General features: G+C 56.2%; 1 protein-coding gene across 1 annotated transcript in view; it reads left to right on the top strand.

Annotated features, from left to right (window-relative positions):
• The first annotated feature begins 7,074 nt into the window (after nucleotides 1–7,074).
• Nucleotides 7,075–17,016, top strand: part of DNAH1 (dynein axonemal heavy chain 1) — a 74,661-nt gene continuing 64,719 nt past the window's right edge. Inside the window, exons 1-6 of the mRNA XM_044253440.1 lie at nucleotides 7,075–7,097; nucleotides 10,075–10,435; nucleotides 11,446–11,518; nucleotides 13,621–13,795; nucleotides 14,218–14,374; nucleotides 14,525–14,657. Of these exons, the coding sequence (XP_044109375.1) occupies nucleotides 10,094–10,435; nucleotides 11,446–11,518; nucleotides 13,621–13,795; nucleotides 14,218–14,374; nucleotides 14,525–14,657 (880 nt within the window). The 5' untranslated portion in view covers nucleotides 7,075–7,097; nucleotides 10,075–10,093. The remainder of the gene's footprint in view (nucleotides 7,098–10,074; nucleotides 10,436–11,445; nucleotides 11,519–13,620; nucleotides 13,796–14,217; nucleotides 14,375–14,524; nucleotides 14,658–17,016) is intronic.

The raw sequence follows: 17,016 nt of genomic DNA, 5'->3' as shown, positions 1-17,016 counted from the left end.
TTTTTTGTCAGAGAGAGAGTGTGTGAACACAAGCAATGGGAGCAGCAGGCAGAGGCAGAGGGAGAAGCAGGATCCCTGCTGAGCAAGGAACCCCATGTGGAACTCAATCCCAGGACCCTGGGATCATGACTTGAGCCAAAGGCAGATCCTTAACTGACTGAGCCACCCAGGTGTCCCTAAAAAAAGAAGTTTTATCCTGAGCTAATACCCTGAGTCTTGCAGTGTTTTCTAGCTAACCGTGGCCTCAGCTCTATCTCTGACCCTTTCCCACACCTCTGGTAGGTCTGCTGATCCCCTTTCCCAAGACAGCTTAACCTCTCTGAGCTTTAGTATCTCAGCCTATAAAAGGGGAAACAATGTCAGTCACCACCTTCAAGAGCTGGTATGAGGAATAACGACAGGATGTGTGGGGCGCCTGGCATGGCCTTGGCCCCAGAAGTCCCCTGCCAGCCTCAGGCGGCAGGCTCTGCTGTGTCCCTCACACACCCAGCCCAGACACAGAGCTAGTCCCAGAGGAAGACGTTCATGGCAAAGAAGAAGTAACATTTTCCTGAGATGGCTGAGTGGTTCGGATGGGTTCTTTGCTCAGTATTCCCTCCAGCAGTGGGAGCAGCCTTGGCCCCTCCTTCTGGCTCCCTTCTTCTCAGGTCTCTCTTTCAGGGGGACTAGCCCTGGCTGAGAAGGAGGGGTGCAGCCCCACCTGGATGGAGGTGTCTGCCAGTAGGTGTCTCTGGGGCACGTCACCTCCTTTCCAGGTAACACTGCAATGGTCGTGCTCACCAACTCCCAGGGGCCTGAGACCTCTGTTTCTTGTCTGAGGGAAAAGAGCACCACTGAGGAGGAACCGACAGTGCAGAGGCCCAGAGCAGTGAGGAAAGGTGGATGCAGGGAGGCCAAGTCCTGGGTGCCAGGGGTGAGGCCAGGAGAGCAGAAGATGGGGGCTATTTGTGGGGCTGGGCAAGGAGCTGGCTTCGTGCAGAAGAGGACTTACTCCTTCTTGCTCCCGCTGCAGGAGGGAGGGCTTGCTGTTACTATAGACTCACCTTGTTTTTACACACTGGGACTCCAAGAGAAGAAGGGACTTGCCCAAAGTCACATAGCGGGTGGGACCTGGGCCGGCACAGACGGCTCCCACCCCCCCGCTAGATCCTGGTGACCAGGCTCCTCCCTCTGCAGTACTTCAATGGAGGGACCACCTCACCTCCTGAGGCTCAGTTTTGTTTGATTTGGGGGCCCGCCTTGAGGTGCTGGGTCCCCCAGGTGGTCTTGGTAACTGTGGCCTGATCCAGGCCAAGGCCAAGCTTTATTCTCTGCTTCATTTTCCCCAGGTGTACAGGAGAGTTAAACCAACTCAGGTTTGGCCTGTACTCTTTTCACCACCCCCACCATGGTGCACCGGGGGAGACAGGTGGTCTGTAGCTCCATGCATGCATGGGAAAGTGAGGTGCAGAGAGGGGACAGGAGCACCTGGGGCCTGGGTCACCCCCAGGCTTGTCGACCCAGCTCTGAGGGTGTGGTCCGCGGCCAGGAGAGGTGGCTGCAGGGTTGGTGGCCAGAAAAGCCCAGGCTTTCTGATCTCCAGTGTTCTGTAACCTGCCCTTCGGCAGCCCCTGCTCTGTCTTGGGTTCACAGCTCCAACCCTGCTGAGGGTATCCCCCTCCCTGCTAATTATGACTGGTCACAAAAGCTGGACCGTGACCAGACAAAGGGACAGGGATGAAAGTGCTGGTTGTCATGGCAACCTGGAGGGTTGCTGGGACCCAGGGGAGGGGCTTGGCTATGTGCCTGGGCCCAGGCATCTGGATGACCTCTGAGCATAAGCCAGGATGGCCCAGGGGCTCTCAGGGGTTCCCCCTCCTGTTCCATACCCACCAGAACCAGGCACACAATGGAAACCTCACCCCCTCTATGGCAGCACCTGCTCCCTGTGCCTCCCCTGGTGGCCCCATTATCCTGCACCTGCTGCCCTCCCCCACACCTGCTCCCTAGCCCTGGTGTTCTTCCCAAGGTGCTCCCTGCCCATCCCCAGGCCCAGCTGCCTGCTTTGAGGGCTAGCCAAGAGGGGCGGTGGGACCAGGAGGGGTCACAGGGAGGGCCCTGGGGAAGGACGGAGGGTCCAACTGCCAAGCCAGCTCTGCCTGCCCAGTGGTGGGTGTGCTCCTCTCAAGGGTTCCTTAGGGGACCTCAGTCTCCTCACCTATAAAATGGGAGCAGTCATTTCTGCCCTCACGACCTCCATGAGTAAGTTTCTCTCTGCTTGGAAGGAGCTCTGAGGCCAGGATGTCGCCAGAGCAGGTCAGGTTAGACAGCGAGGTTGGGAAGAGCAGAGGGAAGGGGTTGTCTTCCGCAATACTCTCAGGCCCGCCCACCTCTGTTAGAACACTTGGAGACCTGAATGCCGTCCTGCATACTTAGGGATCACAGCTTGGAGGGGGAGATGACATTTTCCAGGGGACCCGCAGGGTAGAGGGGACCTAGGCAGGGAACCCATCAGTGCCAGGTTCTTGAATGACTGATCAGGAATATTATGGAATTCACTTCCCACACACATATAATACACACAACAGGAAGAGTGCACACTCCCAGGGGATGGCCTGCGGGGTCTCTGGTGTTCCAGTTCAGGTGGGGAAACTGAGATCTAAGGAACTGTATTGTCTGGTTCTCTGGCATCCTACCAGCAGGTGGTGGAATGGGGGGACAATGGGGCAGGAGAAGTAGGAGGCCGGCCAGCACCCCCCTGCTCCCGGAAATGATTTGGGATCCCCATGGCAACTGGTTTTTGTCTTGTGGCCCAAATTCTAATGACTCCCTATATCCTATGTGACAGCCCCAGGTTCCACTTGTACTTGGGCAAGGCCCTTCCCTTCTTGCCCCCTCAGTTTGCCCACCTGGAGGGTGGGAGCAGATTGCCAAGGAGGAAGCTATCAGCTCTACCTGCTGCCCTGGCTGTTTGAATGCCCCCTCCCCCACCCTCCCCCGGTCGTCACAGGCCGGCCACTGATGGCAGCGCTCACCTCTCTGACAATGAGGAATTTCCTCTCTGGAACAAACCAGCCTTCCTGACCTGTCTGGAGTTTCTTACACACTCCGTCTCAGATGTGTGGCAGGGGCAAAGCTTTTGCCAGGAATGGAGGCATTTGGGGGCACAGCAACTGTCCTGGTGTTCCTCAGGCCATTCCGTACAGGAGACCCCAGGGCAGACCTCGGCATGTTTTGTGTACCCCACTGTGCAGATGGAAAAACTGAGACCTAGCAAGGGAAGAGACTTGCCACTGAGTTGGCAGCAGAACCCTGACCTCCTGCCCTGTTCAAAGAACTTTCTAGGGGGTGGATCAGAATGGCAGGCTGGTTTCCAGACTCAGTGAACTCAGGTTCCCTGGAGGGGGGGGGGGCACTTGGTGGGTGGTGGAGGCAAGATAATGAGGCCAGTCCCAGTCTGCGGAAAGATCATTCAGTTGGTGTTCACTGAGTTCCTTGGGGCCAAGGGGAAATCAGAAGCACTCAGAGCCTAATTATGACAGCTGCCTGTGTAGCTCCTTGGTGTCCAATGGAAATTCTTGTGGAAGATCTCACTGTCTGGGGGCCAATCACTTGGACCCCCTCCTGCTCCTGCTCCTGGAGAGCCAGGCCTCAGCATTCTAGACCGGGCCTCAGCATTCTGGAGCATGGTCTGGAATTGCAGGTCGGAGGAGGGTAGGCTGGGGAAAGGGTATGAAGACTGGGTTGTGTGCAGCTGGGCTGCTATCGGTGGCTGCCATCTCCAGAGGGGTGGCCCCAATGTGGGGTGCTCTGTATCCTAGTCAACCCCTAAGAATTCAGTCCTGATGGACTGGCAGGGCTGCGGGGAAAAGCAGCACCACAGCACCCCACTATCCCCGCTATTCAAGCCCGCCCTCCAGTTGGGTGACCCAGCAGTGGACCAACATCTGGTCACCTGCCAGGTGGTACTGGCCATGGTCCTCTGGGGCCCCTGAGGAGAGTATAAGTGTGTTCTGTGGGCTGAGGCAATCAAGGAGGACTTCCTGAGGAAGTGTAGCCTGAGATGGGGTGGGAAGTTGTAGAAAAACTGAAAGAGGGAGGAGAATCCAGCTGGGAAGCTCCATGGGAGTTCAGGTGGGAATGGCTTAGGGCTGGGGGCCAGGATGAGGACTGAGCCTTCACGGGGTCCTCAAGCTTCCAGTCCCCCAGGACTGAGTCCCTCAGTCCTCCCTGAGATGTGGGCCTTTAAGGTCTTGTCTGCCAAGCTGACCTCATGGATCAAAGGAGAATTAATTTGTCTCCATTTTTATTCATCAGAGAAAATGCTGGTTGGAGCGGCTGAGACCAGCTGACCAATAGAAGAGAGGGGGAAGATCAGAGGAGGCCTAGGGAGAGGGTGGACCCCAGACCTCAACCAGTCCTCTGACAGCCCCTATGCCTGTGACTCAGTTTCTCTCAGGAGCAGCTCAGGGCCCCTGGCCTAGAAAACCAGAGGGAGATCCTGGGAGGCCCAAGGGGCTGCCTGGGGGCAGGTGGGGAGGGATAGCTCTAGTCATCCTGTCTGGATGCCTGTCGCCCTCTGTTCCGGCCGGCCGGCCACGTGAAGGGCTCATTCTATCTCCTATTCACATGGGGCTTTCATCTCTGCAGCCAGTGAAGCATCGCTCCCAGCCTCGGCTCAGGCAGCAGAAAGGCACAGGGGAGGGGCAGTCCGGGCCTGCCATGTCCTCAGAATTCTGCCCTGAAAGGCATGGGCCTGGGAGCCCTGCACAGCCTGCCCGCCCAAGCCCGAAGCTTCCAGCCCACCAGAGATAGGGTAGAGAACCCCTACTCACTCACAAGCTCTTGAAGGAACCCAGTCTTATCTATTTCAATGAGAGCAAGGCTGGCTTCCCTTCCAGCCTATACACGGCAGAGGACTGCCCTCCCACCACAGGAGGGGCAGGGGCCCAGGGTGGGGTCATGGCTCAGCCCCTTGTTCCTCCCTCAGGGAACAGGTAGGTGTGGCAGGCTTCAGGGCAGGGCAGGAAGAGCAAAGCCTGAACCTGTGTCCAACCATTGGAGAAGATGGGGGCATTAGAGGGTGGACATCTGAGACCCATGAGGGCAGGGACTGACCCCAGTGTCCCGCCAGGGAGGAAGAGAGGCAGTCAAGCCCACCGCCCACACCTGTAGAGGGCAAAGTGGAGCTGGCAGGATTGCTGGGTGATGAAACAACCCCTGGCCTGCACACCCCAGGGACACAACAGTGACCATCTCATGGTGGGGGTGAGGGGATCTGTGGGCTGGGCCTTTTGAGAGTGGACCTATCCTGCAGTGGCCTATCCATCTGTCTGGCAGCCATGGCCCCTGTGATGTCATCAACCCACTGCGTTGCTTGGCAACTTTCCAAGATTAGCGCTCTGCCCCTGTCATCCCTGACGTCCCACCATGGGCTGATGTTGCCCTGGCAACCCGGATGGGTACTGCAGCTTTTTGGACAGCTGTACCCAGTGTAGGGAGTGCCAGGAAAAAGCCGAGAAGCAGGTGCCTATCTATAGGCTGAATAGGGTACATGGCCTATCCCCAGATCCACAAAGGAGCCAGGCTGGCCCGAAACAGGGCTTTGAGGGTCTTTGCCTCCTCAAAGAGCTATGGCCACCTTTGCCCCCAATCCCCCTCTTACGTACTTCTTTCCTTCCGCAATGGTCACTGAGCACCTACCATGTAAATGCCAACAAGAAAAGCAAATAACACCACAGTTTGGGCTTCGGGAAAGTTGCACCAGCATTGGGTCTTGAAGGATGAATAGGAGTTGGCCAGAAGCAGGAGCTGGTGGAGAGAGGTGTTCTGGGCGGAGGAAGCAAAGCCTGTGCAAAGGCCAAGTTACTGTCTCCAGCCACAGCTTACACACTGCCTCTGTGCTCCTCATGGCCAGGCCTCTCTGGATTGCCCATTCAACAAACACACTGTAAAGCAGAATCCAGTTCAAATCTGAATGCTTAGTGCTCAGCTCCAACTGGGCACTAAGCCAGCATTACTAAAACAAGTAAAGTTGGACATTTGTCTAAGGAACCTCAGGTCCTACCACCTCCCCCAACACCAACCTGCCTTACCAAGCCTCAGTTTCCCCATCTACAAAATGAGGCCAACTCTGAGAAGGCTCCCTGGGTAAGGGTTCTCAGGTTGAGGTGGTATCGTTTTTCAATTTTCTTTTGGTTTGTAACCCACCTATTACCCTTACAGGAAAAAAATAACCGTTAAGACTAATACACCGGACATCTGTAAACTTTCACATTTCTCAATTGTTAGTATTGGACCGCTTTTGTTTCATCTCCTCTCTATACTTATCTTTATATAAATTTAGCTGAACCATTTGAAAGGAAGTCACAGCAGCGGACGTCCTGACATTTGTCCTGAAATTCTTCGGCCCACATTGGTTAAGACAAGGACAGTCTCCTATACAACCACAATACCATTTTTTCACATCGAAGAAAACTAGCGGAAATCCAATATTTAGGACAGACAGGAGGATCAAAGCCTGAACCCATGCCAGGTCTTTGGAGCAGATGGGCACCTGAGGCCAGAGATGGGGAAGGGGGGTGCAGGAACACCCACTGCCCACCCTGAGGAGCTGAGGAGTTGTAGTCAGTGGTGTGTGTGTGTGTGTGTGTGTGTGTGTAAGCTGAGCCGCCACAGAACAGAAGCGACCCTTTCCGCAGCGACCTAACCATCTGGCTCACAGCTGTGGCTTAGATACAAACTTCCTCAATTATTACCCCCCAATTATTTATATAACTTTAATTTTTATTTTATTTTTACTAGGATGCAATCAAAGTCCTCACATTGCGTACGAGCTGTTTTGTCTCTTACTCTAGGAGAGTCCGGGAGGGGAGATGGGTAACGGAGCCCGGGTTTGACCGCCAAGGGGGCGGTCCCTGTCCCCAACCCACCCTCCGGGTGAGGGAAGCGGCGAGCGCGGGGCGGGAGGAGCGTCGGGAGCGGGGCCCGAGCAGACCCCCGGAGCGTTCGCTGGCGGAAGTACCGCCCGCCGCGATGATGGCCCCGCCCCCTAGCAACAGGCCCCGCGTCCCTCCCTAGAGACGGGCCGCCTGACCCCACTCCGCTCGTTGGAGCCGGTAAGTCGGTGGCGCCGAGGGTCGGCAGGGCGAGAAGGGGCAGGGGCACCTCGACTAGGCGCAGAGGGCGAGGGAACCGGGAGGAGGACGCCCTCCCGGCCCAAGATCCACGTTCCTACATACGAGTCTGCGCACCCGGTTTCCCCAGCCCTGGCCCTTGGGAAAGGAGTGAGGCGCGCTTTTAAACAACCCTGCAGAAAAGTCCTGTACTTACTAGGCCGGTGTTTTGCCCCTCCTCCCGCATGGCGAGGCTGTGGCCTCTCCCCCGTCCCGCTTCCCGCCCTGCGGAAGGCACCTGCAGGGAAGGAGCCCACCTCCACCAACCCCTCAGTCCCTTACCTAACGTCACCTGTGTCCGTTCTTAGTCCTCCCTATCACCACCTGCAAATCCGCAGAGTACTGCGGCACCTGTCTCGGAGTGGTTATAGACATTAACTGATTTTCTTGCTTGACTCACTTCATTTATTCATGGAATCATTTAGCCAGCACTTTTTTGGCACCTACGGTGAGCCAGGCCCCTGTCCAGTCCCGCGGTAGGTCGTGAGGTTTCAGAGATCAACGTTCCTTGAAAATTCCTGCATTTGCAGCTCTCATGATCACCTGGCAGGGCAGACAGGTGTGCACATAGAATACAGGGAGATTTCACTGGAGGGAGGAGCCTATGACAGCTGGGGGAGCACAGAGGGGCTCACCTTAGGTGAGTACTCTGAAAAGGTGGGGAGAACCCCAAGCCTTTGTGGTTATTACTGTCCACAATATTGTTTGCCAGCTAACACCACCAAGGAAAGAGACTTCAAAAATCCTTTAAGCCACACATCCCCTTTTTATATGACACCTTACCTAGAACCTGGTGTGTGAAACAGATGCAGGGTCTTCATTGAATCAGGGGGTGGATGGCTCTGAAGCCCTTCTGCTTAGGCTCCCCTCCCCATAAGCACTCACTTTGCAGAACCTCAGGGCTCCTCTGTGCACAGTTTGAGAACCACGGTTGTGGCGCTTAGGAACATGGACCTTTGGGTCAGCCAGAAGTGAAGACCTCCATTTCCATTCTAGTTCTGCCATTTCCTGGCTGTGTGTCCTTTGCAAGGTCCTTGTCCTCTCTGGACCTTAGTTTCCTTGTTTATGTATTAGAGATGACAGTAATATTTGTTGTGAGGATCCAAAGCCCTTGTTTATTTGTGTCCAGCCAGCCAGTGCCCGGCAGGTGGTTGGATCACATGGGGTTGAATGACAGTGAATCCACCCCCAAAGCTTCTGGTAGCCAAGCTATTAGGACTCCCAGGTGATCTGACTGGGGAGAAAGAATACCTTGGTTTTAAATTCCAACTGCCCCTCTTGCTGGCTGTCTGAACTTGCGCAGGTCTCTTAACCTCTCTGAGCGTCATTCTCCCCAGCTCTGGGAAATGAGGGTAGTCTCAGCTCTCACCTCAGAGGTTTGAATGAGATGTTGCACGAACCACATCTAAGCCTCTAATAGCACTCCTCGTTGCAGACACTGTGCCTGCTGGGGTCACCCCCACCATCTTACTGGTCAGTTTCCCCACACAAACAGGGGAGAGTGCCCAGAGTGACCTGCAGAGGCTTGCTGGCAATGGTGTCCTCACACTCTCACCAGCCCTGCTCATTCCCGCACAGACACCACCGTCACCTGTGGGGTTGACAGGAGATAGAGGTGTGTCTGTCTGTCTATCTGTCAGCAGGTCCCATGCACACCAGCAGCGTACAGGTGCTCAGAGCTGGGGTGGAATGGGAAGGGAGCCTTGGATCTTTGTAAAGGGCCGAGGGATGGAGGGGAAGCAGGATTCTGGGTTTGCAACTCCCTCTCATGCCTTCCTTCTTGGGATGTGCCTGAATGGGGTCCCCACTGCCAATCCGCTCAGAGGGAGAGGGCTCATAGGAGCAAGAGCTGGTACCCCCCACACTCCCCATCACAGACTCCTTTTGCCTCCAGCAACATTGTGCTTTCCTGGACATTTCTCCATCTGTTATCTTGGCAGAGCCCGATGACACACCAGCTCGGCAGCCAAATATATTGAAACACATTTGAAAGCTGGGGAAACCAGAGAGTGGGAAGCCCTCCTGTGGCGTGGGGTCCCCAGCCTCTCCAAGAGCTGTTCTGTTCAGTGATTTCGTTCAAAGATGAGCAGACCTCTGTGTGTTTGCAGCCTCGATGGGGCTGAGCCTCAGCAGATCCTCTGTCCTTTAAGGTGCTCTAGGAAGGGCTGGTGACTGTCAGCAGGATAGGCCAGCCTCAACAATGTTTTTGGCGCTGGCCCTGGGAGGTGGCTGGCCACCAGGGAGTGGATTCAGGGAGCTGAGTTCTGGTAGGCCACGCCTGACTGGCTAGAAGCTGGGCTGCCTTTGGGCTCAGAGTTTGGGGCTTCCTGCCAGAGTCCCATCTGCCTTTTATGGGCCCTACTGTGGCCTTGCCAACTCCCCCCCTTCCCTCTTCTTAGAAATGGATTCAGCAGCTGCCCTCAGCTTTAGCACTGCTGGGTAGCTTTGATCCAGACAGTCCTGGCTGCCCAACCTGCCTTTCAGACCCCTCCAGGCAGGATTCCCCTGCAGTGATCCAACAGGAAGCCTAGGCCGGCCAGGCACACCTGGTGGCTAAAATGGAGATGACAGAGCATTACACGCTCAGCCAACAAGGCAGCCTGTACCACAAGTTTGCTTTGTGCCAGTGTGCGGGTTTGGGGAGGGGGGAGTGGGGAGAGGGCGTTGCTTGGGTCAGCGTAGGCGTTTGTTAAGACATTTCTCACATGCAGCACCCAGGGAAGGCCCTGCTGTCTCCCAGGGGGACCCGCCTGGCACTGTGTGTCTGTCCAGATTAGGAGACCCCTGTCTCTGTCCCCAAGCCCTGCGTGGAGGGCTGTGGCTTGTTGCAAGATGCAGACAAGGCATCCCTGTGTCCTGGTGCCCCTGGGGGCTGAGCAGAAGCTGGCAAGATCCCAGTAATGCCAGTATCTTCTCCTAGGAGCGCCCCGAGAAGCAGCATGGAGCAGCCTAACAGAGAAGGCCAGAGCCCAGGAAGGACCCCTCAGGGTCCAGAGTGCGATGGGACTCCCGTGGACCAAGAGTGTGGTCTGAAGAGGACCCATGCAGACCTAGAGTATAACCTGGGGAGGATTCTTCTGGGACCAGATTTTGGGTCAGAGAAGCCTCTTCCAAGTGCTGACCCCGATCCCCTGCCTTCGTCCCTGTCCCCACCCACGCTGTCAGACTTGGGGCAGCCCCGGAAGTTGCCCCTGACAGGCACTGACAAGAAGTACCCCCTGATGAAGCAGCGTGGATTCTACTCGGACATCCTCAGCCCTGGAAGCTTAGATCAAATTGGGGTGAGTGTGGAGCTGTCCCCTACCCCGTCAAAGCTCTCCTGTGGGTTCCAGTCACCCACCCTCCCTCCCTCCTTTCTTTCCTTCCTCCGTCCCTCCCTCCCTTTGTTCCTTCTCTCCATCAGTCCATTTCTTCACTTGTCTGTCTGGCCATCTAGCCATCTGTCTGTCTAGTAAATTGTCCTTCCATCCGCCCATCCACCTGACCATCCATCCGTCTGTTCCTCCATCTACTTGTCCTCTCATTCAACAGTTCATTACCAAGTATCTCCTGTGCGACAGGCCCTGGGCTGAGCACTGGTGACAGTGAAGATGAGACATCTATGTCCGTACTGTCACGGGGCAATGGCTTTGGTGGGGGAGTCCTCCCCCAGCTCTGGTTGGGGAGGGGTTCCTTGGACAAGGTGGCATACCATGTGTTTACTGGGTGGCTGGCAGGGGGCTTGAGGACCCTGACAGGCCATGGCCTGTGTAGAGGAGGAGAAAAGAAGGTGAGGGGACAGATTAAGGCTTTGGGGGAGGGGGACATTGGAGAGGGGATAACTAGGGGAAGGTTCAAAGAGCCCCAGAGTCCTGGACAGCCTTAGGAAAGTTCTAGCCAGGACAGGTCAAGAGAGATAGGGCAAGAAACCACCAACCCTCACTATGCTGGGGGTGCCAGACTTAACCTTGGTGGAGGAGACATGCACAGAGACACCTGCTGGCATTGTGGTCCCTCCATCTTGTGGCTCAGCCCCTGGACACAGCAGGGGTGATCTCAGAGGAAGGAGGGAGCTGGAGCTGTGCAGGACCAGAAGCAGGTGGGGTCAGGGGTGTCCTAGGTGGCTGCAGCTTATTGTCCACTGTGGCCTCTGAAAGGGGAATTGTGGAAACTCACTGGTTCTGCCCCATCCCCGCGACCCTGGGGGTTTCCCAGTGGGTTTGGGGGAGACATTTGGCCTTGTGGTCCCTCCCAGGTCCTGCCTCTCCCCAGGATGTTTACACCCCCTCAGAGATCTGGGATTTGGTTTTAGGAAGTGTGCCGTGGTCCCTGCGTGAGCCAAGACCTCCTGCGACAGGCCGACCTTGACCAGTTTACTCCAAACGGTCAGTGCCCAGAGGGGCAGGGTGGATGGGTGGGTGCATTTAGAAGCAGGACCTCTGGTCTTAGAGAGATTATTTCTGCTTGGCTTGGGATCTCAGTTTCCTCAGCTGTAAAATGGGGGTAACAAGACATAAGGTGCTTTGTGAGGACCAAGCTAATGGTTAGTGCTCAGTGAAGCACAGCTTTCTGTTCCTCTTAACAGAGCTGTGATGAGGGCTCCACGGTGGCTGGGCCACTCAGGGCCAGAGCATCCGTTCTCTGCCTGGCTGGAGACACTAGGGTGTTTACTTGTGTAAATTCTGTTTTCTCCCTCCCCTGGAACATGAGCTTGGAGGAGGCCAGGGCCGTGTCTGAGTGGTCCTCGCAGGGACCCCAGCACCTAGAGCAGGACCTAGCACAGGAGATCTCTGCTGAAGGGGCAAAGGGTGACTCTCCTTCCTCCCAGGCTATGCACTGAGTCTTGTAAGGTCTGGGACAGGACTGTGGGTTGTGGGGCCATCTCCACAGGAGAGGCAGCAAGCTGGTTGGGGCCCTGAGTGGCAGAGAGGAACTGGCTGGGGACCCTCCCACCTGGCTGGCAGATGGGATACCCCCTTCAATCAGACCCAGAGGGCCCAGCTCTGGGAGAGGCTTGACTCTTTTGCTGGCATCTCCCAGATTAGTCCTCTCGGTGCCCCTGAGCCTTGTGGGATCTGGGAAGCCCCAGAAGTGGCCCAGGAAACAGCACGTGTACATGCATTTGTGCAGTGAGCTGAGGATCCGGGCTATTGTGCTCTACAGTCTCCCAGACAACTGGGGCTCAGAAATGCTTACAGAGCACAGATCTAAAGGCTGTGTGTGGCTCCCACCATCCACGGGAGGGTGGAGTGGGGTGGCTCGGCAGCTCTGCACCCCCACCCGCCTAAGGAAAAGCAGTCCCCCAGAAGGCCACAGGATGGTGGCTTCCAGGCCATAGAAATCCACTCTGTGGCTAGAAGGCCAACAGGAGGACTTGAGAAGCCTGCCTGGGACTCACAGGCACAGCTGAAGGCCAGGTTTGGTTGTCTTCACCCTGCCTCCTCCTTGGCCCCTGGGATTCAGGGCAGGGCCCAGAAGCCCATGATCCTGGGAAGGGAATGGTGTCGTGGACCCAAAGGCTCAAAAACACGATTAGCCATGCCTTTTTGGTACTGTGAGGTTCCTTGAGCACCTGACAACTTTGGGAGGAGAGCAGACTTCAGCTGAGGACTGGTGGCCTCTGCTGAGCCTCTCGAGTCTTCTATGGAGCCCCAGCGGCTAATTCCCAAGGTGGACTGTCCTGAAGTGTGACTACCTCTGGTCTCTGGAGAGGTGGTGAGGCCCAAGGCAGGGGTCACCAGGGCCTCCCAGGAGATTGGATGGGGCCATCACTGAGCTTCTGTGAGCCTCCCCAGCTCCTGGGAAAGGTGACTTATCTCCCAGAGCATATTCCCATACCCCCTTTCCCCACTTCTAGGGACTTTCCTTTACTCTTAACATCCCAAGTCCCGGGAATCCCTAAGTTCCAGGCAGACTGGAATGGTCACCCTACCGATGGGTCTCTCCCCACCAGCCGCCCTGGTTGTCTAAGTATGGGTGGTTATTTTGTGCCCTGAATGTCCCACAGGGCCAGGGTGATGGCGCTACCCGCTCATACCGTATCCAGAATGCCTTGACTTTGGAAATGCTCCTGGGGGTTGAATAGCATTGACCATTGCTATGCCTGGGGCCTCTGGAGTAGGGGCGTCAGGGAGCTACCACTTTGCCTTCCTGTCCAGTTATAATCCCCATTGGTCATTGGATTCAGCATCCAGCTTGCACAAAGGCCACCAGTGTGGGGATGAGGGGTGTGGGGAAGAGATGACCGAGCATGCTGGCTCTGGACACGGAGAGCAGGAGGCCTTCCAGAGGCCCTTGTCCTCCAGGTTTGCACTCTTCTTAGGCACTTGGTGCCAAATCTCCCTTCTCCTCACCACTGCCAGCCACAGACAAGCTCTGAGCTTCCCTGGCCCCAAACCATGCATGCCTGGTCCCTAGTACTTCGCCTTGGGGAGTATTGGGCCCTGGCCCGAACCCCTGCCATTCCTGTCTGTGCCTCTGCCTGCAGTCAGAACCTTTGAGATTCCTGAGGACTTTGACGATTACCTGGAGCAGCAGCATATTGGGTCCACAACCCAGATGCTCACTCAGACTGACTTCCCGCCGCAGGCCTATGAGCCCAAGGTGCAGGTGCCTTTCCTGGTGCTGCCAGGCCAGTGTCCCCGCAAGATTGAGATCGAGAGGTATGGCTGAGTTGGCACTGGGCAGGCTGGTCCTCTGGGAGGGGGCATCCACCCAACTCAAGGGGGCAAGGGACAACAGGCAACTAGGTAACCATCCTCATAGCAGAGGTTATGAAAACAGATCTCTGTGCAAACCTTCTAGCCCTTTGGTTTCTTAATAGGAACACACTGACTTCCTTGCTGTGGAAATGGGGAGGGTGGCCTTTGAGTCAAAACAGTGGAATTGCCAGGCAGGACAGAGGGCAACTGGGGCCCAGGACACCAGCCCCACTCCCAACACCACTTCCTGATGAGTTCCAGTGGGGGTGGGGGGCCTGCAGGTGTCCCTGGGCCACACACCTATCCTCCCCTCCCACCCTGTGGGTCCTTGCTGGCACCTGTGAAGCCGCCTCACATGAGATCCCCTCGTCCCCCTCGGCCAGGAGGAAGCGGCTGTACCTGAGTCTGGACATCAACCAGTTACTGGCTGATGAGGGCATCGACTCCAACATGCTCATGCCCAGGCATCCAGATCCCCAAAACCCCCAGACCATCGAGCAGGGCCATGACCCGCTCTTCCCCGTCTATCTCCCGCTGAAGGTGAGCCTAGTTTCCACAGAGGGCTGATGGTCAGGGGTGGAGGCCCAGAGGAGCCCAGCATTCACCCTCCCCCATCCTCTGGTACATCCTGTCCATTTGGCCCCGCTAGGGGTGAGCTCTCTGTCCCCACCCTCTGCCCGTTTCTTCCAGGTGTTTGACAATGAAGAATTTGATTGCCGCACTCCCAGCGAGTGGATCAACATGGGCTTGGAGCCGGGGTCTCAGGTCAGGAAACCCGTCCCTGGAAAAGCCCTCCTGCCCACTGATGACATCCTGGGGCACGGTGAGCAGGGCCGGTGGGGCTGGGAGGGAAGGATCCCAGTCTGCACCATCCCTGACGGGCAGCAGTACGGCCATGGACTCCTGGGCCGCCCTGGGGGCTGGGGGCCATGGGAGGTGAGAGCCCACCCACTTTGAGGCCTCCCAGCTGGGATACAGACTAAGGGGCAGGCCATACAGAGGCATGAAATAGAAGGACCAAGGATGACATCATGGGAGGGCTGGGGAAGGGACAGCTGGATGGTGTCTAGTATTTTTTTTTTTTAAATCTTTGATTTACTGGTGATAAAAAAATATGCAGGCTTGTTGGAAACGTTCAAATGTGCATAAGGGGCACACGTGAAGCCTTTCCATCCTGCCACCCAGAAATCACCATAGCTCCAGCTGTCCCCGTGGCCTCTCCGCTCTCACCACGGGGTGGACAGCACACTCCCTCATGCTCACCCGTCTGCTTGCAAACACTCAATCACAAGCACCCAGCGTCGTCCTCACACGCCAGCCCCCCACGCTCACATACCCGTTTTCACAGCACACACTCATACTTCTGCCACGACCACACCCCCGCACATGTGCCCATGCAGATCTCTGCCTTGTCTGCGTCTGCGGCTGTGTTTGCTGCTGGAGGGAACAAGCGGCGGGGTGGGGGTGGGGGGTGGGGGTGGTCCTTGGCTGCCACCTGGCCTGTGTGGCTGGTCTCCTTGTGGGCATCCCAGGAAGATCCAGGTTAGGAGGCGGGATGTTGGCGGTAGCTGTCTCCCTCTGCAGGGCTGAGGGCCATCTCTGCTTCCTGCACCCGTGGGCAGACACACTGCTTTGGGGTGGGGAGCAGGGCTCTGGTGGGCTGCCTCCAGGACTGAGAGCCATGCTGGCTGGTTTTAAGACTGCTCAGCCTCCAGGGGTCCCCCCACCAGCAAGTCCATTGAGCAAGCTGTAAATTTATGTTTCGATTTAAAAACATGTTAATGCTGGAATCAATTTCTCTGAACTAGACAAGAAACCCAGAATGTTCCCTTTACTTTGGACTTAATTACAAAAATAATTTAACTCAATTGTTCCCAGATCTCCAATTCCTGGTGATAAAACCAGAAGGTGTGGGGCTGCATTAACCTTACATGCACTGAGTACCAGCCTCCACGAAGTGTTTCTGCCCGCCCCTCCTACACACAGGCCACACCCCTTCGCCCGAGCTCAGCCAAAGGCAGCCCCGCCGGTGGGAGGAGGGGCTGGCAGGAAGCGATTCTGCTAGAGACCTCTTGTGTTCTGCCCGGGGTTTCTTGTGACATCTTTTTCTCTAAGCTGAGCCAAGACAGGTCAGCCTTTTCAAAAAAGAAGTTTATAGGAAGGGGAGCGATGGGAAAAGCAAAACAAGCAAAGCCAGCGAGTTTACTACAGCAAGCTCCTTTACCCATCTTTCCAGCTTCAACCAGAATTCCAGCCGTTTTTCCTCAACCCAGTGTGTAGGACCCACATTTTAAGGCACTTCTGCTAGGCACCGTGCCATGTGCGTCTTCCTTCCACAAAAGTATACGGAGCACCTACTATATTCCAGTGTCCATTCTAAGTACAGAGACACAACTGTGACTAACGCAGAAAAGGTCACACCTGCCCTTGGGGAGCTGCCCCTAATGTGAGGAGGCCAACCAGCACCAGGATAGGATGCATACACGGTGTGGCTTTAGACTCTGTGAGGGACACAAACAGGGTATCAAGTCAGAGAGTTCCCGGGCCAAAGGTGCTCTTGTAGGCAGAGATGCTTTCTCCAAGAAGAAGCCATTTGAGCAAGGAACAATCCAGCAATAAGGTGACCTGAGCCAAGACTATTCCAGGCAGAGATGATAGCCAGTGCAAGGGCCCCGAGGCAGGAGTAAGCTCCAAAGTCACAGGAACAGCCTGACATGCAGTATGGCTGGAGAGAAATGTGTAGGGCTGGTAGTGGCAGGAGATGAGCTGAAGAATAGGGCAAAGGCTTTCAGCCGAGGAAGTGGGCAGGAAGCCCATCCTGACCAACAGACCGTGAGGCCCACTTGGGGCCACTGCTGGGCGGTCATCATCTACTTTGCCCTGACCTATCCTGATATGAGGGGCCCAGGGGCTCAACTGCCATGTGCAGCCCACTGAAAGGGGTTCACTCTGGCTTTGGTCACCTTGAAGGGGTCCAGTTCAGACTCGAGGAGTTTTACAACTACATCCTCAACAGGTCTCTCTGTGCCTGGGGCTCTCCTGCCTCCTGCCCCAGCCCTGCTGGCCTGTCTCTGTCGGCCATGAAGAGGTCATACAGAGCACAAGGACAGAGAAGCCTGGTCCTTCTGGCTCCTCCTCACCAGGGGTCCCCCAGAGGCCAGCTCAGCTGGGAGGAAGCAGGG

This window comes from Neovison vison, chromosome 6 (genome assembly GCF_020171115.1).
Source record: "Neovison vison isolate M4711 chromosome 6, ASM_NN_V1, whole genome shotgun sequence".
In the NCBI taxonomy this organism is placed as follows: domain Eukaryota; kingdom Metazoa; phylum Chordata; class Mammalia; order Carnivora; family Mustelidae; genus Neogale; species Neogale vison.
The sequence above is the reverse complement of the archived record's forward strand: the minus strand, read 5'-3'. Positions and strand labels throughout refer to the sequence as shown.